A 27,835-nucleotide genomic window follows, 5' to 3' on the forward strand; every position below is an offset into this window, starting at 1 on the left:
CTCCTGGGCCCCTTTGACTGGACCTTACTCCTCCACGGTCCTCCCTTCCTCTCTCACTCCTAGGACCAGAACTCCTGAACTCTTCTAAATGTTTCCACCCTTGCTTATATACTCCTCTTTAAGTGCTCCCCCAAACTTCTTCCTCCACCCGCCTCCTCCACTTAGCTTCACCCCCTGACAGGGACCAGGTCTGTGCTCTCCCTTAGGAGCAATCTTGCCCTTCCCTACTGGAGTGATGTGGTGTTGGATGTGAGTTTGTGGGTCCCGGGTAGTGCTCCCTGCTTACCTGAGAATGGGGTACCACACCTCTGACTGAGATGCAGTACCGCTGTGGCAACTGGACCCGCAGGGGCACCACTACCCACCCCCCCCCCCCCCCATTAAACACAGCACGTCTGCGGACTGGAACAGAGTAAAACAAGAATTTTAAGACATGCAAAAAATTTTTAGAATGCATTCACATAGAAGACAGTGAATAGATAACTTTTCTTCCCTTTATGGGGGGCACTTTTCTTAAACGTTACACATAACTACTAGGTATATAAATCAATTTAAGATCACTTTAAATAACATTTTATCAAACATAAAACATTCTATCGATTTTTCAAGTAAGTTCAACAAGCTGTAGTGAGATCCTGATCAGGGTGTCCATCTCACTGGTGTAAGTGCAATGTGGGGGGGACCCGTCCACAACAAACCCCCAACGTAGGCCCTGGGAGTGGCTGCAGGGCATAGCTGATCCACTTATTGGACCACGTCTTCGGCCACGCAAAACAGGTTTTTGTTCAATGGTCTATAAAACCAACAAAAAGCACCTTAAGAAATGCTAACTTTTTTCCTTAAAAGTTCTGGCTGTTCACTGTCCACAACCATAGTGTCCTTTTTCTTAACCGGGTATACACAACATGAACAAAAACTTTTCACACATAGATTATATCAATACCCTTCAGGGTAACTATATACAGTTTTTCAGATTTTTCAACTCAACTTAGTAGTGGTGCTCCCTCCAGGGAAGCATTTGTCCACCACTGGATGACCCAGTCGGGTCATCAGCCTCCGATGGCAGGGGTGCGTCCTCCTCCTCCACCACCCTACGTACAAGTAAGGGGTACCACCCCCGTTCTCCATGGTGACGGGTGTAAGTGACCCTGTCTCCAGGATATAGATCCCATCCCGGGTGTCCCTGCTGTAGGTGGGACTCCACATCGCGCCAGTTCACTAAGAGGTCGTGGCCACTTGAGGCTCCCGGATGGAGCCCCATCCTCCTTCCAGGTCAAACTTGACCACGGTTCCCTAGGCGCGGGGACTGGGTTTGGTGGGGACTGGGTTTTTACGGGCCCGGGTCTTAGCCTGCATGTTGCGGACTTCCACTGCCTCCCACCGGACTCGATGTTCCTGCCGCTCTGCTTCCAATTTTAGGAGTTCCCACTGACAGTACTCCTCTCTCTGTAGGGCCTCCGTTTGGGTCTCCCGCGGAAATCCCATCAGAACACCCTCCGGGTTGTCTCACCTGAACTCCTCACTAGTCTGGGGCCGGTCCCCTACTGCGGCCTTGATCCCTCCATGGTAAGCGTGAACTCGGGCGCACGGGTGGCATCCCGCATTCACCGTGCCCCCAGGATCACTTCTATCTCTGGAGCCTTTCCCACTGCTTCGGTGTTGTCTCCTCACTCTTCTCCTGGGCTCCTTTGACTGGTTGTTACTCCTCCACGGTCCTCCCTTCCTCTCTCACTCCTAGGACCAGAACTCCTGAACTCTTCTAGATGTTTCCACCCTTGCTTATGTACTCCTCTTTCAGTACTCCCCTAAACTTCTTCCTCCACCCACCTCCTCCACTTAGTTGAACCCCCTGACAGGGACCAAGTCTGTGCTCTCCCTTAGGAGCAATCTTGCCCTTCCCTACTGGAGTGATGTGGTGTTGGATGTGAGTGTGTGGGTCCCGGGTAGTTCTCCCTCCTTACCTGAGAGTGGGGTACCACAGCTCTGGCTGAGATGCAGTACCTCTGTGGCAACTGGACCCGCAGGGGCACCACACTACAGTCCTGATCAACAAGTCTCCTTTACTTATTCAGTGGTTCCGCGTCCTACTTCTTCCACTACTGGCGCCCTGGAACATCCGCTCAGGACCCTTCACTAGTCCCAGTCTCTCAGTCCTGCTTTAGGCTCGTTACCTTTCAGTGTTAAAAGCTTGAAGTTTCGTGGCTTGGCATCCTCTCCTAGGATCCTCCTCTGGTAGGCCACTCTGTCTCTCTTAGTCACTTACAGTATCTTCAGGATCTTGCTAATTGCTATTGTTTGGTCTTTCTCGTTTAGGGTCAACCCTGTAAGCGGCACTGCTCCCTCTGCACTCCAAACCCTATCTCGCTTCCTCTGCACTCCAAACCCTATCTGCCTTCCTACAGAGGAAGGAGTCACTTTCCCTAAGATATCCCATCCCAATATGGGCTAGTCCCAAACATTAACTCCTCTGACTCTATTGTTAACTACGCATCAACATAAGATTATACATTACATTACTACACACAATTCACATTAAACAATATTTACATAAGACGCAAGACACAAGTCACATAACACTTTACATCACACTGACGCGATTCGTGTTTTCAGGGGTAAGAACGTGACCGTAGCGGTCCATCATCCTTACACATCCACCCTCCCCACCGTGCGGAACCTGTAGATGAGCTCTTCTTGGGTTCACTCATTCTGGTAGGGATTAGGCGTTAGGTAGCGTTCACACAGGCAATGCAGTTTTGGTCCAAATATGTGCCATTTTTATTGCTTTCCACAGGTTGCACAGCACCAAAACAAGCTCATAAAAATAAATCCCTAGCCTCTTCCAGGCGCAAAATAAACAGAACAGACTCTGGCAACTGTGGCAGATTCTCCAGGATTTTTCAGGATGTGTTCTGAAACCAAGACTTGCTGGACTTTGAGGTAAGCTTGGGAGCATTGTCCCGTTGGAAAGTCGAATGACACCAAAGCTTCAACTTCTTCAGAGAAGGCATGAAATTTTCCCTTAAGATTTACAGATACTTGATTGAATACATTTTGTCACACGACAATCTGCAGGTTCTTAGAGCCAAAGAAAGCAAAGCAGCCTAGATCATTAACCAACCACCGCCATGCGTCACTGTCAGCAAGGGGTTTCCTTTCAGTGTATCTTCATCCTTCTTCCTTCAGACATACAGCTGCTCCATAGGCCTGAAAAATTCCAGTTTTGCATCATCGCTCCACAGAGCAGAATCTTAAAACCTCTATGGCTTACTTATTTGGTTTTGATCATATTGTTTCTGGCTTTTCTTTTGCTTTTGGATAAGTGGAGGTGTATGTATTGGAGTTCGGGCAAGGAGGCCCTCAGCATTAGTATGCACCTTACTTTGCAAGCCGAAATCTCAGTGCCTGTTGTAGCCAGTTGTCCACTACTAGGTCAACCCCTTCTCAACCCCCATGTTAGGCCCGATAAAATAAAAACACTTACACTAGCCTCCTGTTCTGGCACTGTTCCAGATATGTTGGCACTTGGGTTCCCAGGGCTCACGTGCAGTTGTAATGACACATGAGCCAGGCGCATAAACACCGCTGGCGTCACTGTCTCCTCCTTCAGACAAATAAGCAATCAAAATGAATTGGGAGCTGCGGCTTGCCGCTCACCTCCTCTCGATTACTAATACGCCTGAAGGTGGGGTCAGTGACGCCAGCGGTGATTTGGCTCCGGACTCATGTTTTTCCTGTGCTTAGCAATGTTAAACACGTATGGCACACGGATGCCATCCGTGTGCTGTACATTTTTTATGCAGACTTATAGATTTGTTTTGGCCCTCGTCATTTGTATTGCCAGGAAAAAACGGACATGTCTCCGTGTGGTTTACAAGGACACACGGTTGATGTAAAAAGATGGACATGTGCATAGCAGCATAGGTTATAATAGTGTGGTATCCGTGAAAGACGAACATGTGAAAGTAGAATATATATGTGCATATATCCATTCTATATATGGAAATGGTACAACACATGAAAATATTCTTAACCCAGTTGTCAACTCTTTACTTATTCTTGAAAAAACAGTTTACCATTTAATAAACTAACACTCAAGTGAGTATTTTAATTGGAAAATTCTCAAGCACTTTTTTTGGGAGGATGAGAGGGTTAATAGAAAAAAAAGGGTTATTTACCAGTGAAAAGTGCTTTATCATTTTCCTTATTGACATTATTGATGCACTGCAATAATGGACTATTAAATAACAAGATAAATAAATTACCTGGAATTTCCAGTGCGTGGTAGATGTAGAATTATGAGTGTGTAGATGATCTTTCCAGTAAGCACAACTTCCAAAAACTTCCTAATGTTTGATTTTTCCTGTTTCCCATTCTAAAGCAGATTTTTCTATTGTTAGCTTTCCTTTTCTGTATAATACTTTATCGCTACAGAACATACTGTACGTACCACTTAAAACTTAAAAAAGGCTCATCGCACATTATTAGGCTGACATAATTGTAATGTGAAGCAAAAGAAGAATACAATGGCATTATTGCCCTTGGATACACATAAAAATAAGTGTAAAAATAAGTTCTAAATAAATAAACATTATAAACCAGGATAATATTTTAACCTTTGAGAAAAGCCTTCAACTGATATCTCACTTTTAATTATAGTTTAATGGGATAATTCAACCCAAAAAATACTTGTTTTAGTTTAATATGAAGTTCTATAACTTATTAATATAGTTTTATGATGACAAGAGCCCCATGGCCATAACCTTGGGCATCAACTTAGGGAAGTACACCTAGCATCTTTTCACTTTATTTATGAATCTTGACTATTATTGATTCAGTCCCTTTTTCTTATATCTGGGAAGTATTAAACGCTCTAGAAAGCAGAATAATGGCCCAATAGAACCAGAGGGCTTAATAGCCAAGAATACATAAACTGCATAAACACATGTACAATACAGACCAATAGTTTGGACGCACCTTCTCATTTAAAGATTTTTCTGTATTTTCATGACTATGAAAATTGTACATTCACACTGAAGGCATCAAAACTATGAATTAACACATGTGGAATTATATACTTAACAAAAAAGTGTGAAAAAACTGAAAATATGTCTTATATTCTAGGTTCTTCAAAGTAGCCACCTTTTGCTTTGATGACTGCTTTGCACACTCTTGGCATTCTCTTGATGAGCCTCAAGAGGTAGTCACCGGAAATGGTCTTCCAACAATCTTGAAGGAGTTCCCAGAGATGCTTAGCAATTGTTGGCCCTTTTCCCTTCACTCTGCGGTCCAGCTCACCCCAAACCATCTCGATTGGGTTCAGGTCTGGTGACTGTGGAGGCCAGGTCATCTGGCGTAGCACCCCATCACTCTCCTTCTTGGTCAAATAACCCTTACACCTCCTGGAGGTGTGTTTGGGGTCATTGTCCTGTTGAAAAATAAATGATGGTCCAACTAAATGCAAACCAGATGGAATAGCATGCCGCTGCAAGATGCTGTGGTAGCCATGCTGGTTCAGTATGCCTTCAATTTTGAATAAATCCCCAACATGTCACCAGAAAAGCACCCCCACACCATCACACCTCCTCCTCCATGCTTCACGGTGGGAACCAGGTACGTAGAGTCCATCCGTTCACCTTTTCTGTGTTGCACAAAGACACGGTGGTTGGAACCAAAGATCTCAAATTTGGACTCATCAGACCAAAGCACAGATTTCCACTGGTCTAATGCCCATTCCTTGTGTTCTTTAGCTTAAACAAGTCTCTTCTGCTTGTTGCCTGTCCATAGCAGTGGTTTCCTAGCAGCTATTTTACCATGAAGGCCTGCTGCACAAAGTCTCATCTTAACAGTTGTTGAAGAGATGTGGCTGCTGCTAGAACTCTGTGTGGCATTGACCTGGTCTCTAATCTGAGCTGCTGTTAACCTGCGATTTCTGAGGCTGATGACTCGGATAAACTTATCCTCAGAAGCAGAGGTGACTCTTGGTCTTCCTTTCCTGGGGCGGTCCTCATATGAGCCAATTTCTTTGTAGCGCTTGATGGTTTTTGCAACTGCACTTGGGGACACTTTCAAAGTTTTCCCAATTTTTCAGACTGACTGACCATTATTTCTTAAAGTAATGATGGCCACTTGTTTTTCTTTACTTAGCTGCTTTTTTCTTGCCATAATACAAATTCTAACAGTCTATTCAGTAGGACTATCAGCTGTGTATCCACCAGACTTCTGCACAACACAACTGATGGTCCCAACCCAATTTATAAGGCAAGAAATCCCACTTATTAAACCTGACAGGGCACACCTGTGAAGTGAAAACCATTTCCAATGACTACCACTTGAAGCTCATCAAGAGAATGCCAAGAGTGTGCAAAGCAGTCATCAAAGCAAAAGGTGGCTACTTTGAAGAACCTAGAATATAAGACATATTTTCAGTTGTTTCACACTTTTTTGTTAAGTATATTATCCACATGTGTTAATTCATAGTTTTGATGCCTTCAATGTGAATGTACAATTTTCATAGTCATGAAAATACAGAAAAATCTTTAAATGAGAAGGTGTGTCCAAACTTTTGGTCTGTACTGTACATCAAAGCACAATAGCTCCAAAACAGTAGTGTAGCTCACAAAATCATGTCAAAGCTACCATATGCAAAATGAATTGGAATGTTCTCAGCCAAGTGTTGTAGTGAAGTACCTCCATTCAAAGGACAGGATTGGTATCAATACCATGCGACCCACATCCTTGGTAGTTAGAGGTGGACTGTGGGGACGGTGTACATGTACATGTGCTTATGCAGATATTATCTATATAAGCCCTTTGGTCTTGGTTTACTTAAATTAAGCTTTATTATTTAAGGCATTGTTCTCGGTGTACATGATCGTTATCTATGTTGTCTGTGGCTTTGGCCTAACGTTATTTGGGCTGGCTGTCATGTATTCACAGGCATGTGATTTTGTTTGTGAACCAAGAGTGTGAATGCAACTAGAACACATTGGTCCAGTAGGGATCCTCTGTCTGCAGAACGGCTGACTCTGCGTTATCTATGGAGCTTAACCTCTGAGTACAACTCATTTGTGTGTTCTTGGCTATTAGGCCCTCTGGATCTATTGAGCCATTTTTCTGTTTTCCAGAGCATCGCTCTTTTTTATACACTACCATTCAAAAGTTTGGGGTCATTTAGAAATTTCATTATTTTTGAAAGAAAAGCACATTTTTTTCAATGAAGCTAACATTAAATGAATCAGAAATACACTCTATACATTGTTAATGTGGTAAATAACTATTTTAGCTGCAAACATCTTGTTTATATTGCAATATCTACATAGGTGTATAGAGGCCCATTTCCAACAACCACCACTCCAGTGTTTTAATGGTACATTGTGTTTGCTAACTGTGTAAGAAGGCTAATGGATGTTTAGAAAACTCTAGAAAACCCTTGCACAAGTATGTTAGCCCAGCTGAAAACAGTTTGGCTGATTTGAGAAGTTATAAAATTGACCTTCCTTCGAGCTAGTTGAGAATCTGGAGCATTACATTTGTTTGTTCTATGAAACTCTCAAAATGGCCAGAAAAAGAGAATTTTCATGTGAAACTCGACAGTCTATTCTTGTTCTTAGAAATGAAGGCTATTCCATGCGAGAAGTTGCCAAGAAACTGAAGATTTCCTACAACGGTGTGTACTACTCCATTCAGAGGAGAACACAAACAGGCTCTATCCAGAGTAGAAAGAGAAGTGGGAGGCCCCGCTGCACAACTGAGCAACAAGACAAGTACATTAGAGTCTCTAGTTTGAGAAATCAACGCCTTACAGCTCCTCAACTGGCAGCTTCATTAAATAGTACAAGCAAAACGCCAGTGTCAACATCTACAGTGAAGAGGCGACTCCGGGATGCTGGCCTTCAGGGCAAAGTGACAAAGAAAAAGCCATATCTGAGACTGGATAATAAAAGGAAAAGATTAATATGGGCAAAAGAACAGACATTGGACAGATGAAGATTGGAAAAAAGTTTTATGGACAGACGAATCACAGTTTGAGTTGCTTGGATCACTCAGATGAACATTTGTGAGACACAGAACAACTGAAAAGATGCTGGAAGAGTGCCTGACTCCATCTGTCAAGCATGGTGGAGGTAATGTGATGGTCTGGGGTTGCTTTGGTGCTGGTAAAGTGGGAGATTTGTACAAGGTAAATGGGATTTTGAAAAAGGAAGGCTATCACTCCATTTTGCAACGCCATGCCATACCCTGTGGACAGCGCTTGATTGGAGCTAATTTCATCCTACAACAGGACAACAACCCAAACCACACCTCCAAGTTATGCATGAACTATTTAGGGAAGAAGCAGGCAGCTGGTATTCTATCTGTAATGGAGTGGCCAGCGCAGTCACCAGATCTCAACCCCATTGAGCTGTTGTGGGAGCAGCTTGACCATATGGTACGCAAAAAGTGCCCTTCAAGCCAATCCAACTTGTGGGAGAGGCTTCAGGAAGCATGGGGTGAAATTTCTCAAGATTACCTCACCAAATTAACAGCTAGAATGTCAAAGGTCTGCAATGCTGGAATTGCTGCAAAGGGAGCATTCTTTGACAAAAGCAAAATTTGAAGGAGAAAATTATTCTTTCTAACAAAAATCATTATTTCTAACCTTGTCAATGTCTGGACTATATTTTCTAATCATTTTACTACTCATTTGATAAATAAAAGTATGAGTTTTCATGGAAAACACAAAATTGTCTGGGTGACCCCCAAACTTTTGAACGGTAGTGTATATTCTCTATGTGTATAATTTAGCAATTTTTAAATAGTGTATATGAAAAGTTATATTTTATTATTGCCACTTTTTGCTTAGGAAACATTGGCCTATAAGGATTAACGGGATAACAGTGCTTGTCAACGAGGAGCGGGGGCATAATTTCTTAAGTTGGTTTTTAGAGTGCCAACCTCTATGGCCAGGTAGGGCAGATATTGCGGGTCCTTCAGGGTGACCATTGTAGACATCTGATCACACCCTTATCTGTGTTTCTTCTTCTTATTGCCACGTATAAATATGTACAGTATATATAGACTTTTCGATTTTTTTTTAATGCATATCCATTAAGGTATTTACTATTTTAAATTAGGGTTGTTTTTCTATGTTACACGGCTCTCTTGAATCCCTGAACTATTTACTAACCTTTGTGAGCTTAAATCCAATTAGTACATTTATTTTAGCCATGGATTTGTGAGTATGTATTGGACGGCAATATCATAAGTGTGACTAGCTCTAAAAGTCCAAGCTGAAAAAGTGCAGCCTAATGATTACAACATTATTTAAAATGTTGAATTATGCACAACCACAAAGCAATCGTCAAACGCTGAGTCAAGTGCAGAACTAGCCCAGGGCTTTTCCAGGGAAGACGATAATTGTGTAATAGAGAATCACATGGTCAATGTGTATTTGTCATTCATTACAGCATTTGTTTTTAAGGTGTGTTTGGGAATTCCTTTATCCTACGTACAAACATTATCTAAGTATCAATATTTTGGGGGGGGGGGACAGACATTTTTTTCTTATTAAATTTTTTTTTATATTTAGTCATTTTCATTATTACTACTACTACGAAAATGATTTATTGCTTAACACTACTAATACATTTAAAGACTATGTATAGGGGAGCTATACATTCGGGGACTCGGGACATTATTAAATATTAAGTGGGCACTTAAGAAGCATTATTGTTATAGGGGCACCCAGAGTACAGTGACCGTCCAAGGTGCACAAGGGGCATTATTACTTTCTAGGGGCAAAATTTAGACACTTTTCTAGGGCACTTGCACAGGGCATTAGTATTTTCTAGGGGGCAATTTTACCATGTATATTGCACAAAGGAGGCATCAATACTATGTTTGCGGCACAGTCGTGGGCATTATTATGTGGTGCAGTAAGAGGAGCACTGTTATTATACCATATAGCAATAATAGAGACACATACCGCAACCGCTCAGCATAAGGGTGACAGCAAGATGAGAAGGTTGTTCAGGTTGGGAATAGATGGGGACGGTGCTGGAAATGTGTCTTTGTTGTAATCTCTGTAGACGAGTCATGGATGGAAAAAGTTGTCATGTCAGTCTGGGCCAGATGGAAAAGTCAGGAAAACGTCAACTGTAAGTCATAATCTATAACTGTACTGTAGTCTCTTATATGTTCTACAGGACTGGTATCTACCACTATATGGTCACTATATGGCAGTAATATCAGTGTTGGTCTTTGTGCTTTGGAGGTGGAAGTTGGCCCTTTAATGTCTTGGGCCCCTGTGCGTCTGCACAGGTTGCACCAATGATATGTCCGCTTCTGTCCAGTGGGTCACTTGACATTGATGCATCACAGGTCTGCTGAAGTCAATCAGTAGGAATTACAGCCTTTATTATTTCATCAGAGTGAACGCCGCTCGGACAGAATATGGAAGAGCTGCAGCCGGTCAACGACTGCTGAATCACCTCCTGCCGGAGCCCTTAGAAATCTATGGACATGGCTCTACAGAGTCCAATGGAGCCCACAGAAGTCTATTAGGAAATTTGCAAATAACATCAGAGGATTGCTCATACAGGAAAAGCATAGAGCAGATTGTGCAGAGCCGATCATGAGAAGGGCAATATCTTGGTTGTAATACACTTTGTGAATTTTCACCAGCGTCTAAAAGTATTGATTTATCTTGCAGAGTAATATTTTTAATTGATGTAAATTACAAAGAAATTTTACTTTTAAACAGGAACTTTATTAAGGCTACTTAAAGTAATGGGAAAACTCATTTTAACTGAATTGAATCTTACCTCAATATGTTATATACATGTACAGTGAAGGAAATAATTATTTGATCCCTTGCTGTTTTTGTAAGTTTGCCCACTGACAAAGACATGAACAGTCTATAATTTTAAGGGTAGGTTAATTTTAACATTGAGAGATAGAATATCCAAAAAAAAAAAGAAAGAAATTCACATTGTATAAATTAGATACATTTATTTGTATTTTGCAGTGAGAAATAAGTATTTGATCCCCTACAAACCATTATGAGTTCTGGCTCCTACAGACCAGTTAGACACTCCTAATCTTCTCGTTACTTGCATTAAAGACAGCTGTCTTACATAGTCACCTGTATAAAAGACCCCTGTCCACAGACTCCATTAATCAGTCAGACTAACCTCTACAACATGGGCAAGACCAAAGAGCTTTCTAAGGATGTCAGGGACAAGATCATAGACCGGCACAAAGCTGGAATGGGCTACAAAACCATAAGTAAGATGCTGGGTGAGAAGGAGACAACTGTTGGTGCAATAGTAAGAAAATGGAAGAAATACAAAATGACTGTCAATCAACATCGATCTGGAGCAACATTCAAAATCTCACCTCGTGGGGTATCCTTGACCATGAGGAAGATGAGAGAGCAGCCTAAAACTACACGGTGGGGACTTGTTAATGATCTCAAGGCAGCTGGGACCACAGTCACCAAGAAAACCATTGGTAACACATTATGCCTTAAAGGTTTAAAATCCTGCAGTGCCCACAAGGTCCCCCTGCTCAAGATGGCACATGTGCAGGCCCGTATGAAGTTTGCCGATGAACACCTGGATGATTCTGTGAGTTATTGGGAGAAGGTGTTGTGGTCGGATGAGACAAAAACTGAGCTCTTTGGCATTAACTTAACTCGCCGTGTTTGGAGGAAGAGAAATGCTGCCTATGACCCAAAGAACACCGTCCCCACTGTCAAGCATGGAGGTGGAAACATTATGTTTTGGGGGTGTTTCTCTGCTAAGGGCACAGGACTACTTCACCGCATCAATGGGAGAATGGATGGAGCCATGTACCGTAAAATCCTGAGTGACAACCTCCTTCCCTCTGCCAGGACATTAAAAATGGGTCGTGGCTGGGTCTTCAAGCAAGACAATGACCCAAAATATACAGCCAAGGAAACAAAGGATTGGCTCAAAAAGAAGCACATGAAGGTCATGGAGTGGCCTAGCCAGTCTCCAGATCTTAATCCCATAGAAAACTTATGGAGGGAGTTGAAGCTCTGAGTTGCCAAGCGACAGCCTCAAAATCTGAATGATTTAGAGATAATCTGCAAAGAGGAGTGAACCAAAATTCCTCCTGACATGTGCACAACCCTCATCATCAACTACAAAAAACGTCTGACTGCTGGGCTTGCCAACAAGGATTTTGCCAACAAGTATTAAGTGTTGTTTGCCAGAGGAATCAAATACTTATTTCTCACTGCAAAATGCAAATAAATGTATCTAATTTATACAATGTGATTTTCTTTATTTTTTTTGGATATTCTATCTCTCAATGTTAAAATTAACCTACCCTTAAAATTATAGACTGTTCATGTCTTTGTCAGTGGGCAAACTTACAAAAACAGCAAGGGATCAAATAATTATTTCCTTCACTGTATGTCACACGCCTGTAGTGAGTATATGGAGCGGGCTCAGGAACTGAGCCCAAATTATACAATGCAAATGTCAACTGCTATGATCAAACTGAGCTCCGATCACTGCTGCTAAACCCTTAAATGCTGCTGTCAATCTCTAACAGCAGCATTTAAGGAACACGGTCATGGAGATAAACCTTTCTACGCACCAATCGGCACCCGTGATATGATCACTGGGTTTTGATTGGATGCAATAGCAGCTAGGTACCTGCGGAATGCCCCATATCCTTCCATGTTGTTACTCCTGTGAAACCTAGCCCCAATTTGGGCTTCATTGAATACTGCAATTTCAGCTACATACGGACATACAGCTGTATAGCAATATATAGAACAAGTAATCAGATGATCATAGATTTAATTCCCATAAGGAGGTTAATAAAAATGGGAGCTAAAAGTTAAAAAAAATATTTAAAACTAGAAAAAAAAAAAAAACATTTAAATCACCCCCTATTATTGCTGCTTTGGTTACAGTTCAATCTATCAAAATATAAAATTACAAACATTCTAAAATGAAAATATATTAAGAATTGCCAGAATTGCTGTTTCTAGGTCACAGCACCACCTTCCAAAAATGCAGTAAAATCAATAAAAATTTTCATATATATGAACTAAAATAGTATCAATAAAACCAGCCGCCTACCATGCAACAAAAAAAAAACCTGACACGGCTCCATTGATGGAAAAATAAAAAAGTTACAAGTCTCACAAAATAGCAACACAAATCAAATATTTTTTTACAAATTTCTGGAATTTAGCCGAAATTATTGTTACCTGAAGAATCATGTTGGCAGGTCATTTTTACGGCACAATGAGCGCATTAAAAACTAAAACTAAAATACAATGTCGGAAGTACGTTTTATTCCCCATTTTAATGTAGTTGGTATTTTTGGCCCTTTTTTCAGTACATTATATGTTAAACCGGCAGGCACAGATGCTATATAAAAAGTCAACTATCCTAGAGCACAGATTTATGGTCATTTAAATTTATAGAATTTATGGCCATATATTAATATTGAATATTGATGTAATTCCAATATGTTTTACATTATGGTGGTCATAATCATTTGTTTTTATTGGATTTGATAGTTTTGTAAATTAGATCTATATTTTAGTTGGCAATCCACGAGCCACAATTTGGCACATACATCGTGTCTGTCTAATCTTTCCCGTCTCCAATTTGGGGAAGGGGGTATCTCATTTTCTGCCTTTGTAGCATAAAGGCTAAAATTAAAAGATTAGTTTAATTTCTTAGCAAAAAATACATTCATTATTGCAGTTTACTGGAAATACTAATTAATGTTTGTGCATCACTTGAGATGGTATTACCGATGCTCTACAGAAGAAATTCAGATGAAACTCCGCTGAATAGTAAATCCCCCACAGTAGAAGCCTAAATCAAGTATGGTACTAGAAATACTCGAGAAATTACTACTCAAAAACTTAGGCATCTTTAGCATCTCAACAAATGTAAGTACATAAAATCATATTATATGGTGCAAATATACCAGAACATACTCCTCAAAAAATGAATTAACACCATGTAAAAGAAGAAGTTTACATCTGAAAATGAAGAATGTAACATTTACTATAATGAGTCGGGAATAAAAAATAAATTGAGATGAATCAACAGACCACATATTTGGAACATAATTTACATACGAAACATGTGAGCATCAAAAAGCGTTTACTAGAAGAGTGATGATGACATTTGGGGCGGAAACAGGAAACATTAGGCTCAATATATAACAGGACAATGGACCTTGGTAATTTGTAGCCTTTTTTGCTTTTGTGAAGAATATTGTTTATCTTAGGAAAGATGAAGCCTTATTCCTTGTTGCTGGTGTTCCTTTTATTTTGCTGCAAGAGGGTGAAGAGTCAAAGTGGAGATGTGGAAGGAAACTGTCAGCGAGTAATGCACATATTCCCGGCCAAGCTGCGAGATCTCAGATCCACATTCCAGAAAGTCAGGAACTACTTTGTAAGTATTCTAACACAATAACTAAAAGCCGCTCTTATGTTCCTCCATGGATCATGGATTTTATTTTACGTTATGTATTTTCTTTATATTTGTCTTTACTTTTTATTTGTCTTTACTCATTTTACTTTTCTTCTGCAAACTGCAATAGTACGAACTAGGAGGAGGCTGAGACCTACAGTATATGTGCTGAAGAATCTGCTGTATATTGTGTAGCATTTATGGGCTAGAATTATTAAAGGGCTTGTATCCCCAGGAGAATTCCCAGGGAACGATGTGCTCCTAATTATTGACCGTTCAGACCAGCTGTAGGTCTGAACTGTGAGCTCTCCCATGATGCAAGCAGAGACAGATTTGTCCTTGATGGGTGCAGAGACACTGAAGCTGGTCAGATCCAGTGATGTGCCCAGCTTCAGAACAGCAAAAGAACTTGCAACTGCTGTGTTCCTTGCTTAGCACACCGACCACTGCTGAGAAACTACAGAGGTGGCCGGTAACCTAGGCAATGAGCAATAATCAATGCAATTAAAAATCCATCATTCTTAAGAACAGAAGATTTTTAATAATAAGTACATTGAAGAGTTGCTTGCTTTTACCATCAGTCTGCAAATTTACCCACTGATAAGGATGAGACATCCCACTGAAGTGATTGTTTATGGTATTTTGCTTTCCTTATAACATGAAAACTTTGTTTTTTCAAAACTTAATTTTTGATCTATAGGGAGAACTTGTAAAACATGTTCTGGTTGTACCAAAAAAGCCTTGGTCCAGAGTATTTAGAATAGAGTTATGGTAGTATGGTAAATGTATGCCCCAAGTTCATAAAATACTACCTGCAGCATACCAGTTATATCATGGGATGTAGTTACCAGCATGCAAAACACATCCTGGTAAATATTTTAATATTTTATTTGTTATGCTTGCCTATATAGCTCCAATATATTTTGCAGTATTTAACGCACCACTTCAGGTGTTTTTTTTATTTCAGCGCTGGAGTGGTGCTGCTAATCTAAGTTCCCTGGCCCTAGTATTATACTTACCACTCGAGCGCTACTCCGGTCCTGATCCGGAATCTTATGACCACAACTTCTGACTGACCAGAAGTGTCAGAGGTAACAGTCACAAGCTCTCAATGTAAGTCTATGGGAGCCTTCTGGCTTTCATAGATTGACATTCGCTCAGCGTTCACTGGAGCGATCTGGCAGGTCAAAATCTGCTGAAGACCGACTGAAGCAGTGCCTGGAACAGGTGAAGATGGTGGCTGGTAAGTATAATACTAGGGGCAGGGATCTTAGATTAGTAGCACTACTCCAGTGGTAAAATGAAAAAATGCTGGAGTGGTGGTGCTTTAAAACACATTATTATATATATTTAAAAAATGCATTATGAATGATACATTGCTGGAGGTAATACTGCTCCTCTCTTACCTCTATGATCCTATCTACATAGATGTAATGCTGCTCCTGTCTCACCTTTGTACTGATATGGATGTTTTGCTACTCCTCTCGTCCTTTCATGTACATAAAGAGAGATATATAGAATTAATGCAGCTCCTTTATCGCCTCCATGAACCTATAGACAGTTACCTTATGGGGATGCAATGCTTCTCTCTTACCTGTAGCCAAATTTCCTGGGATCTTCTATTAACTACTGAGTTTTAATATGCAGCATGATAAGTAAAGCAGTGAAAGGAGGAAGATGCAGAAAATAATGAAGTGGTCAGCCACATGCCATTTGGATAGATAGATAGATCGATAGATAGATAGATAGATAGATAGATAGATAGATAGATAGATAGATAGATAGATAGATAGATAGATAGATAGATAGATAGATAGAATTCTCATGTAGATGGTGAGTCACAGAACCAGGGCGCTCTACATAAATGATGTAACATTCTCATAACTTCACTTAGCGTTTGCATTTTGCCAGTTCTCTTTCCAAATTGTTACAAAACAATAAAACATAACCCCCACGTCCAAAATATGAGGTCACCAAGGTCTAGTGCTTATGTAAACTGTATTCTGCCTTCTTACCTTAGCATTTTATGGAAACGGGCACCATGAAATATCCTTCAAAACGCCTTTGTAATAAAAGTACGTTTAGCTATTTCTAGAAGAGATAGTGGTTCGTGTCTTCACATGTTCTTGGATTGCATCGTGTTTGGCAGTGCTCCTAATACTACACATAAAGGAATGCTAATTTAGTAAACTAAACAAGCTACAAACATGACAGATAGCAGCAGTGGAGGAAATACTCGCTTTCTCAGTATGACTGTACTTCTCACATAGACGGGCATTGTTCTAGCGTGATCTCACGGTGACTCATAGCTATCAAATATACATTTCTTCACATCATAGATTCAATGCAAATAATGCTCTCACATAAAACTGAAAGAAAACCTGTTATGTCCTCAAATGACCGACCTGCAGATTTGGAGTTAATCTGCAGGTTAATAACACTCTAAAGCTGCCTGTCTGCCGCACAGAAAGCGCGGCTACAGGCACTGCTAAGTACATAGTGAGCGGAGGCTGTAAGATCAGCCCCAACACATTGACGGACAGCCATTTCTGGACTAATACACTGCATAAGTCAGTACTGGGAGGTGCTTACAGCTGAGCGGACTGAAGCCGCAAGAACACACCTCTATGACTGAAAGTCGAAGACTGCCGGGAGGAGTAAAGTCCATTTCCTCCTGGTAGCAGGGCTTTTAGTGCGGCGGCTGTCCAGCTTTGGAATGCTATTAATCTGTCTGCAGAACACTATTTGCCTACAGATTGACCCCATATCTGCAGGTTAACAGCGTTTGGGGATAAGACAGGTTCCCTTTAAACTGGCTCTCCCGTCTAGAATGAAAGTTTCACTATATGCAAAGTGAATGGTCAGCATATCTGGTGGTCGTCAGGGACAATGGTGCTGCATTACAGAATTCTGCTTCGCCTTCTGCTTCTCTTCAAGCTCGTGGAGAGCATTCTAAAAAGTCTAAAACATATCACAACATCTTTTAAAGGGTCAAATAGGTTGTTGGTAAATCAACCCATAAGAAATGCACCATGGTGTTAAGTAATGCCAAACTAAGCCCTTCTTCATTACCTTTGAGATCCATGATTGTGGCAAGGCTTGAGGACTCTGATGGGCCAATCCAACCCTGGGACTCGTGTGCTTCTTGCTATTCACTAGTTCACCAGTCATGAAATCCATGGTTCAAATACAGAGATTAAAAATTCCCCATAATCGCTTGAATGCTCAATTTCTGATATCGAAGTCTCTACTTTATGGTAAACCAATATGGCAGAATTAATTTACTTGACTATAAATATATCATTAATATGATTCTATCAAATTGATTTAGTGTTTTTTTTTTATCTTTTAGCAAATGAAAGATAATGCCCTTGACACAATATTACTTGAAAAGGATTTGCTGGATGACTTTAAGGTAAGGTAGCTTATTAAAATGAAAATGAATTACATTTTTTTCAACTTGGGAAACACTTCACCACAATCCATTATAGGACATATTTACGGTAGTAACTTTTCGTAACAGTCCACTTTAGCTGGAGCTGCTTCTAGATCTGGCCTATATAATTAAATGTTAGCAAAGAATGGGACGTTGATACAGAGACTTTTCTGATAGCTCTTTGTAATTGGGTAAGAATTTTCCAAATAATATGAGCTTCTGCCTTATGGATCAACACTATAGGATTATAGGTTGGACTTCATAGAGCTATTTACTTGTATAATTAGACCTCTACAATACCCCACTCTCTGCTCTATAAATGCCAGAGATTTATAAATAAAGAGACAAATTTATCAGGGATTTTGTATCAGTTTTTGTAGCCAACATTTTTTCGCAAAAATGTGCAACTTTTTCATCAAAAGATGTGCTAACTGTATCAAACACTTTGATAAATTTGACTCAAATATTGGCAATGCAGCCACAAGCAAACTTATTCCAATCTTCTGAAGAATTTCACCCATAATCAGTAATTTTTTTTTTTCACCTTACGATCTTGGCAAACAAGAAATTTATGTTAACATCCCGCTTACTGCTTTTGCAGAGTTCAATTGGTTGCCAAACTGTATCTGAAATGATTCGCTTCTACTTGGATGATGTCCTACCACTTGCGAAAGGTTCCGAAAATGATGTGAAGTCAAATGTTCATTTCATGAAGGACAAGCTGATAGACCTGAGACAGACGATAAAACGCTGTGTGAGTATATGGATTGTATAGAAATGTGAGCTATAGGCAAAAAATGTTATTTCTACCTATGTTAATAATTACCATTTTGCTGTATTCCATCACTTCCAGAAACACAGTTGGTCACAAGGGTATAAGGAATTAGGGTTTTTTGCAATAACTATACTGTATACAAACACTTTTTGACAAACGCAAACTCCACTGACTTTAAAGGGGTTTTGCAAGCTGAAAAGAAAAGTCTATAGTCAATCTATGTGACTGTAGACTGCCGAATTTTCACAGTGCACTGTCACAATTTCCCTGTATTAGCAGCGGGAGAAGAAATTCACATGACCGCATGTATAGGATTTGCAAACTTGGGGTTACATACCAACTAGACTCTAATCTGCTCCTCTCAGTATTCTATTGAGAGATAGACTAGTTGACACATGACCGGAAGTATTAAAATCATATACATGACCGCCCATTCACGCTGCTAAAACATGGGAGTTCTGCAGTCACAATAACTTTATTTTTCAGCCAGGCAAACCCTTTAATTTGGTTCTTCAGGTCCCTAAAAGGGTACAGTATTTTTGTCAGTAAAATTAACTAAATCTCTGTGGAATTTTAAAATTCATAATTCAAATATTATTGAGAATCAGATAAATTATAAGAAAAATACCCATTGAAATCAATGGCTTTCCAGAATGTTGTCAGATTTTGGTAGCTAAAACATTTTACAGCAGAGTTATCTCTAGATTTCACAAAACAAACATCCCTTATTAAATATATTTCTTATAACTGATGAGGCTGTTGTGTTTACTTTGCAAAACCATGTCAGAATGTCTATATAATACATTATGAAAATGTAAACTCAAACTCCTCCCATCTAGCCAGATTGACAGCTCTTCAGACTGTTCCTCCTCCCTGCCGCTGCTGAGATCTGACACTGCTCAGTACAAGCTGTGACTGTTAGTCAGGTTCAGTGTGTGTGAACTTAATACACTTGGACTCATGAGCCTTTCACTCTTCAGCCTTTCACTCTTTTTAAAACCACAATTATACATCTATTCTGACATGGATACATGGATTTTCAAGGTAAGTTTTCTAGCTTCATCAGGTCTGAGAGATCAATTTAAAGGGAATCTGCCTCCAAGTTCTTTTTGTCCCATCTGAGAGTAGCATGAAGAAGAGGCAAAGACTCTAATGCCAACCAAATGTCAATGGGCTGCTTGATTGTTTTGATTAAGTCACTGTTTTACCTGTTGCAACTCTGTAAACCCTACCCATACCACTGATTGACAGCTTTCTGTGTACACTGTGCATAGGCAGAAAGCTGCAAACCAGTGGAGGGGACAGGGTTATGCAGAGCTTGTGCATAAGGAGGACTACTTGGCATTAGGTTTACTAGTCCCCCTAGTGATAATCTTCTGCTGATAAAACATTGAATCTATCAAAACAACAGCAAGCAACCTAGTAAGTGACCCATCGCTGGAATCAGGATGAGAACAGCATTCATCAAAGGGAGTTCTGGTGGATTTCTTGAATTTGCTTCATAGTGTAGAACCCCTTGAATTGTGGAAGCCCCACAGCTAAGCAGTTGCTCTTCTATCATGTTATACACCAAAAGATAGTCTCTCACATCATGATATTTATATTCTGTATTATTTTTCTTCTCTTACAGCAACATTTTCTTCCATGTGACAGAAAAAGCAAAGCTGTGCAACAAATAAAGAAAAAGTATAATACGGTATGTGTGCCTCTGTGTTTCCTTTCAACTTTTGTTATAATAGAAACATTTGCAAAAAATAATCTAGCAGATTAATAAGGGGAATACCAGTTTTGGGAACTAAGATAAATTCACTCTTTAAATTAAAAAAAAAATTAAAAAAAAGCTGAAAATCTTCCCTGGTGGCATGATGAAGGCATAGCGGCATGGCTTGTGCCAATGACACTTAGCAGGGCTATCTCTTACAATAAGCCATGTGCCCGTGTGATCCGCACATGATCACGGCTGATTTTCAGAATCTGGAAGCAAGCAATGAAGGTTCCTAATAGACCAGCAGCGAATATCTTGAAAACTTGAAGGAATTGATACTGAAAATAGACATGCGCATTCAAAAATTGCACAACTTTTTATTATACAAAGAATAACATTTGTAGTTACATAAAACCGGAAAACCCCCATAAGTAATCAAAGGGTAAAACAAATAGCCTATTCATTCACAGAGCGAGAAACTACATTTCCTGCTTGAATAAAATGGCAAGGTGTCTTTGTGTATTAAGCAATAGTCTAAGCTAATATGCTTCCTGTTCAACTTTCTACCAATGTCGCTTTTGAAGAAGCTTGTTGGTCTAGGAAAGTGTTAATCACGCAGCATATAGGGAATATATAGGGAAGGAACTATGGTATTTATAGCTGTGTTAGTATACAGGAAAGGGATTGTGTTGTGGTAACCTAGAATGTATGTACAATGCATAAATACAAATGCAATGTGTGCAATATATATATATATATATATATATATATATATATATATTTATACAGTAGTATTCACAATAATAGCAGTCCAATACGAGTAACCAGATTAATCACTGTTGTTGGTATAAATTTTATTACCACATGTCAAACAATTTACCAGTTGGTGCAGTAGATTCTAAGAAAACCAACAGATTCAACATTCATGATCTGCATGTTTTTGAGTCTGTGTATTTGAATAATTAATTTAAAGGGGTGTGTTTAAAATAATAGCAGTGTGGAGTTCAATTAGTGAGGTCAATCATTCTGTGAAGAAACAGGTGTGAATCAGGTGGCCCTTATTTAAGGTTGAAGCAAGCACATGTTGTACATGCATTTCTCCTTGAAAGCCTGAGAAATATGGGTCATTCGAGATATTGTTCAGAAGAACAGCGTACTTTGATTAAAAAGTTGATTGGAGAGGGTAAAACTTATAAAGAAGTGCAGACAATGATAGGCTGTTCAGCTAAAATGATCTCAAATGCTTAAAATGAAAAGCAAAACCAGAGAGAAGTGGAACAAAATGGAAGACTACCATTCAAATGGATCGAAGAATAGCCAGAATGGCAAAGGCTCAGCCAATGATCAGCTCCAGGATGATCAAAGACAGTCTCAAGTTACCTGTGAGTACTGTGACAGTTAGAAGACGCCTGTGTGAAGCTAATCTCTTAGCAAGAAGTCCCCACAAAGTCCCACTGTTAAAAAAAACACACGTACTGAAGCGGATACAATTTGCCAAAGAACACATCAACTGGCCTAAAGAGAAATGGAGAAACATTTTGTCGACTGATAAAAGAACAATTGTTCGTTTTGGGTCCAAGGGCCACAGACAGTTCGTCAGACGACCCCCAAACTCTGCATTTAAGCCACAGTATACTCTGAAGGCAGTGAAGCATGGTGGTACAAGCATCATGATATGGGCATGTTTCTCTTACTATGGTGCCGGACCTATCACCGCATACCAGGGATCATGGACCAGTTTGCATATATTAAAATACTTGAAGAGGCCATGTTGCCTTACGCTGAAGAGGATATGCCCTTGAAATGGGTGTTTCAACAAGACAATGACACTAAACACACCAGTAAACAAGCAAAATCTTGGTTCCAGTACAACAAAATTGAGGTTATGGAGTGGCTAGCCCAATCCCCGGACCTTAATCCAATAGAACACTTGTGGGGTGACTTCAAAAATGCAGTTTCTGAGGCAAAGCCAACAAATGACAAAAATTGTGGGATGTAGTCAAAGCATCCTGGACTGGAATAACAGTTGACAGGTGCCAGAAGTTGGTTGACTCTATGCAACATAGATGTGAACTGTGGGTATACAACTAAATATTAGGTTAGTGATTCACAGGAATGCTAAATCCTCAAAAAAAGAGTACATATTGTGAGTTTGTAAAGACAAATGCAGACACTGTTATTTTTTAGAACAGCTCAATGTTCATTTTTTGTTGTTTTCTGTAAGGTAGTTAAAAATTATATACATTTCACTCCATGTTTTGAATTAGAAAACAGTGTGCAATGTCCCCAATGCATGGAAAGAAAAACTAGTATAAAGATTTTATGCTTAACTCATGTTTTTGAACACCCTGCTATTATTTTGAACACTACTGTATATATATATATTTGTATACATATATATATATATATATATATATATATATATATACACAGTATAAATATATATATATATATATATATGTTTATATATATATACACATATATATATGCATATAAACACTTGTGTATACTTCTGAATTATTACAGAATGTAAATGTAAATATAAATATATATATATATATACACACACAAACACACAGACATATATGCATTCTGTAATAACTCTGAAGTACATGATAAGTGACATGAACTGTGAATGATTCATCAGGTTACATGTGATAACTAACTTCATCATCTGTTACTATCCATTACACAAGTACCTTCCTTTATATATGACATCAACTATTTAGCTGCAATTACACAATCTATATACACGAGGACAATGTCGTATTTTGAGAGTGTTTAGATAGAAATTTTGAAAATGTGACATATCTGTAGTAGTGATAGTAGTTATATTAATAGTAGTAGTGTTTACAGTAGTAAGAGTTGTTTTATTCGTAATAGTAATTGTGGTGAAGTAGTTGTTTAGCAAATGTTCTAGACGTAATTTTTGTAGTAGTAATGGTTGTTGTCAAAGTAACTGTAATTGAAGCAAATTGTAGTAGTAATGTAGCATTTGCAGCAGCAGTAATAGTGATAATTGATTTAGTAGCAATAGTAATTCTAGTAGTAACTATAGCAGTAGTAGTTTTTGTAGCAGATGTAGTAGTTTTAGTAATAGTGATTGTAGTTTTATAGTAGTAGCAGTAATAGTTTACTAGTAATAATAATTGTAGTAGTAGTGTTTGTACTAGTAGTGATACCGTTTTATTAGTAATGGTAGTAGTTTTAGCAGTAGTAGTAGTAGTAATAGTTATTTTAGTAGTAATAGTAGTAGTTGTAGTACTAAAAGTAGTAGTAGTATTAGCAGTAAAAGCAATAACTGTTGTATTAGTAGAAATAGTAATTGTAGTTTTAGTAGTAGTATTAATAATAATAGTTGTTTTAGTAGTAATAGTAATTGTGGCAGTAGAAGTTTTGTCATAATAGTTTTAATAGTAAAAGATGTAGTAGTAATAGTAGTTTTTGTTGTTTTTGCATTAATAATAATTAATAATAATTGTTGTAGTTTTAGTTGTAGTAATTAGTGTTGAGCGAGTATGTTCTATTAACCCTTTCGCCGAGTATGCTCGGGCCGAGCACCGAGTATTTACAGCTGCTCGGTGATGTGGTTGAATCGCTCCCGTGTGCATGATTTGCAACTGTTTGACAGCTTTATTACATGGGAGGAATGTCTATTTCTTACACATTCCTCACATGTATTAAAGCTGTCAAACAGTCGCAAATCATTCACACGGGAGCGATTCAACCTTATCACCGAGCAGCTATAAATACTCGGAGCTCGGCCCGAGCGTACTCGGACAGAACATACTCGCTCATCAGTAGTAGTAATAGTAGTAGTAATAATAATAGTAATTTTCGTAGTAAAATGAATGGTGGTAGTAATAGTTTATGTAGTAGTAGTGATACTGTTTTATTAGTAATAGTAGTAGGTTTAGCAGTAGTATTAGTAGGAGTAGCAAATAGTTATTTTTAGCAGTAATAGTAATTGTAGTACTTTTAGTAGTAGTAGCAATAATTGTTGTTTTAGTAGTAATTGTAGTTTTAGTATGTTGTAGTAGTAGTAGTTTATAATAATAGTTGTTCTAGTAGTAATAATAATTGTAGTAGTATACGTTTTTGGAGTAGTAGCTTTAATACTAATAGATGCAGTAGTACTAGTAGTAGTAACAGTAATTGTAAGGCCACGTTCGCATGTTCAGTATTTGGTCAGTATTTTACATCAGTATTTGTAAGCCAAAATCAGAGGAAAAGTATAATAGAAACACATCACCATTTCTGTATTTATCACCCACTCCTGGTTTAGGCTTTCAAATACTGACCAAATACTGAATGTGTGAACGTGGCCTTATAGTAGTATTTGTAGTAATTTTAGTAATAAAATTAATTGTTGTAGTATTCATTTTTGTAGTAGTAATTTTAGCATTAGTAGTAGTAGTAATAGTTGTTTTAGTAGTAACAGATACTGTATAGTATTAGTAATAGTAGTGGTTAACTGGTCAGCATCCACAATATATTAAAATAATTATAATTTTTTAAAATTGTTTCTTATTATCTTAACTTACAGTTAAAGGAACAAGGGATCTACAAAGCAGTTGGGGAATTTGACATCTTTATTGATTACATTGAAGAATATCTGATGACCAGAAAGAAGTTTTAGAATTTACTTGGCATCATCTGTATTTTTGCTTTACTGTATTACATTTTATTCTACTCCAGAAAATGGTGAATATTCACAATGGTGAATATTCTTCCTCCATTCAAACATGTTGTACTTTGAAAATGAATTTTCCACTTGTGTATCTGACCTACTGAATAAAAACAAAAGCTTGAAGAGTTGTGAGAGTATCTCAAGTATCATTGCCTCAACATGTCATAAAATGTCACTTGGGATATGCTCACATTCATTAAATTAACTTTGCTGTTATTATTTTTAAAGGGAATCTGGTACCAGGTTTTTGCTATTTAATCTGAGAGCAGCATGATGTAGGGGCAGAGAGCCTGGTTCCAGTGATGTATCATTTATTGTACATCTTGCTGAATATTCAATAAAATCAGTGTTAATCAGCAGGAGATTATGATTAGATGACTTGTTGTCTTGTGCCATGTTATTCTCCTGCTCTGTGTAACCCCGCCCCCCCACTGATTGGTATCTTTCTGCCTATGCACAGTGTATGCAGAAAGGAGCCAATCATGCGTGTGGGTGGGGTTATACCGAGCTCAATATTCAAAGAACTGGCAGATCTGCAGGAGACGAATCAGTGATTTTATAAAAACTGCAGCAAGCAGCCCAGTATGTGACATCACTGGAATCAGGGTCTCTGCCCCCTACATCATGCTGCTCTCAGATTTCATAGCAAAATCCTGATGACAGATTCCCTTTCACTGGTGGTTTATCAGGGGTCTCAGTCATTGGACTCCCATTGAACAGACGATTGGCACCTATTCTGTGGATAGGTGATTAATTGTTCTGGAGGGTTTAAGATCAGAGACCTAGAAACATAAATGAAGGACAAAATAAGCTTTGTTTGCTTGAGAAGAACAAATGAAGATCATTCTGTTGAATGTGAAATACTGCATATCTCCAAGAATTAGGGAGGCTGATATTTGATCATGTTGATTATTTTCCTGATGCAATATGCTGCAAATCCTCAATTCTACAAATATTGGGGGTCTCATGTCATGCACGTTGCTATAAATTTCATGTGTTATTGCTATATTGGTTATGTTTGTTACTATGAAGATATTTAATTGCTGCAACTGTACTGTCTTTTTCTTCTGAGCATCTTGTAAGCTGTGTCTTTGATTTTTGTGTATCCTGGGAAAGCTCCTGGTGAATATTATGAAAAAGATCCATAGACCTACATTCACCAGATGGAGGCAAATTTATAGCTGTGCTATTCCATTCAACAGAAAAAGTGGTGGATCTCCTTGCATGGCATCCATCATAACCTGCACCTAAAGCCACGTTCACACGTTCAGTATTTGGTCAGTATTTTCCATCAGTATTTGTAAACCAAAATGAGGAGAGGAACAATCAGAGGAAAAGTATAATAGAAACACATCACCACTTCTGGATTTATCACCCATTCCTGGTTTTGACTTACAAATACTGATGGAAATTACTGACCAAATACTGAATGTGTAAACATGGCCTAAAACTTATTCTCCAGGATCTTGCCCACGATATATGAAAAAGGAAAACAAAATCAAAGCCCCTTATTCATCAAAACTTTTATGCCCAAAAAGCTTTGAAAGGTCGGAAAATGTTGGCGCAATTTACGCCAGTTTCTCCAAACTCTGACAAAATGGACTGAGTTGGGGCGGGACAGGGGCGCTATGGGGGTGTGGCGCCACAGCTCCTATAATTCATAACAAGCTGTGGGGTTCCCTATGCCAGAAATATCACTCCAGTCCCTGACAGGAGTAAGATTTTTGGCTTTGCATATGGAGGTGCACACCACTTGTCAGACACTCCAGATTCATGAAGAGGCATGCACCTTTTTGTGAATCAGGAGCGTCTGACTTTATCACGCCTCCTCATCAAGACAGGCGAAAAAGTCTTAATGAATCAGGGCGAAAGTGTGAAAAGTAATGTCTTTTTTTTTATTAGTATTGTCTTATATAAAGGTACTGATTCTCCACGTAGAAATCCAACAAAACATATTGAATTTTTGATGCAATGCTCTTTCAAAAAAAGGATAAACCCAGCTCTCTGCCACAAAGAATGACACGATCCCATAGGCAGTGAGTGGAACAGAGGTTGAGCATGCCCACCTCTGCTCCATTCAAACAAGGGATATTCAGAGTCCCCTTTTTAGAAATCCACCGCCTTCTTCTCAGCATTATTGGGAGTCCCATCACCAAATATTCTCCTATCAAATCAGTAAGTCTTCCTATTCTATAGAAGAAGGACAACTTACAATTGTGGGAATACTTCTTTAATGACCCCATACCTTATGTTTATTTAAAGCAGAAAACGTTGTAATCTTGGACATAAATGTGAAAGTATACATTAATTTTAGCACAATTTTGCAAACGAATACATTTTGTATATATGTGTCCTTCAAAAAGAGCTGAGGTGCTAGAATTGTGTTATGTGATATGTGTTATATTTGCCTAATATATAAATTGGTTGTGATGTTAATTAGAAGATGTGATCATTTTCAACACTTCACAATTATGGGGTTAGGCAATACTTGACATGTACATGTAAATATGCTTGTGACAGACAGTTACTTTTTTGGTAGAGTATTTCTGTTTTGAAGGATTGAAGGACTGAGGATCTAATACGTAAAAAACAAAAAATACCTCTGTTTAAGTTATGTTTTTGTAAGTTATCATGTAGTTCTTGTTTTATAACTTGTAGTTAATTTGTTATATTATGATATATTTTTGTAATAAAAATGATTTAAAAAATCACGCTGGTTCTTTCTTAGACCATTCTTTTTTTCAGACAGATATACATTGATATACTTTGTTGTAAC

General features: G+C 38.8%; 1 protein-coding gene and 1 long non-coding RNA gene across 2 annotated transcripts in view; one reads left to right on the plus strand and one right to left on the minus strand.

The window, feature by feature from the left end:
- LOC141252929 (uncharacterized) overlaps positions 1-16,945 on the minus strand; it is a 95,287-nt gene extending 78,342 nt beyond the window's left edge. Inside the window, exons 1-2 of the long non-coding RNA XR_012314157.1 lie at positions 16,469-16,945; positions 4,263-4,372 (exon numbers count right to left, since the gene is read on the minus strand). This is a non-coding gene — a long non-coding RNA (uncharacterized lncRNA). The remainder of the gene's footprint in view (positions 1-4,262; positions 4,373-16,468) is intronic.
- On the plus strand, positions 14,167-27,624 carry IL10 (interleukin 10). The gene is made up of 5 exons (XM_073670685.1): positions 14,167-14,435; positions 17,806-17,868; positions 18,491-18,643; positions 20,295-20,360; positions 24,916-27,624. The coding sequence occupies exons 1-5, from the start codon at positions 14,274-14,276 to the stop codon at positions 25,006-25,008; spliced, it is 537 nt and encodes a 178-aa protein (XP_073526786.1). The 5' UTR covers positions 14,167-14,273; the 3' UTR covers positions 25,009-27,624.
- The last annotated feature ends 211 nt before the right edge of the window (positions 27,625-27,835 follow it).

The sequence above is a fragment of the Phyllobates terribilis genome, unplaced genomic scaffold (assembly GCF_046119375.1).
Source record: "Phyllobates terribilis strain yellow unplaced genomic scaffold, ASM4611937v1 Scaffold_2__4_contigs__length_985480577, whole genome shotgun sequence".
Taxonomy (NCBI): domain Eukaryota; kingdom Metazoa; phylum Chordata; class Amphibia; order Anura; family Dendrobatidae; genus Phyllobates; species Phyllobates terribilis.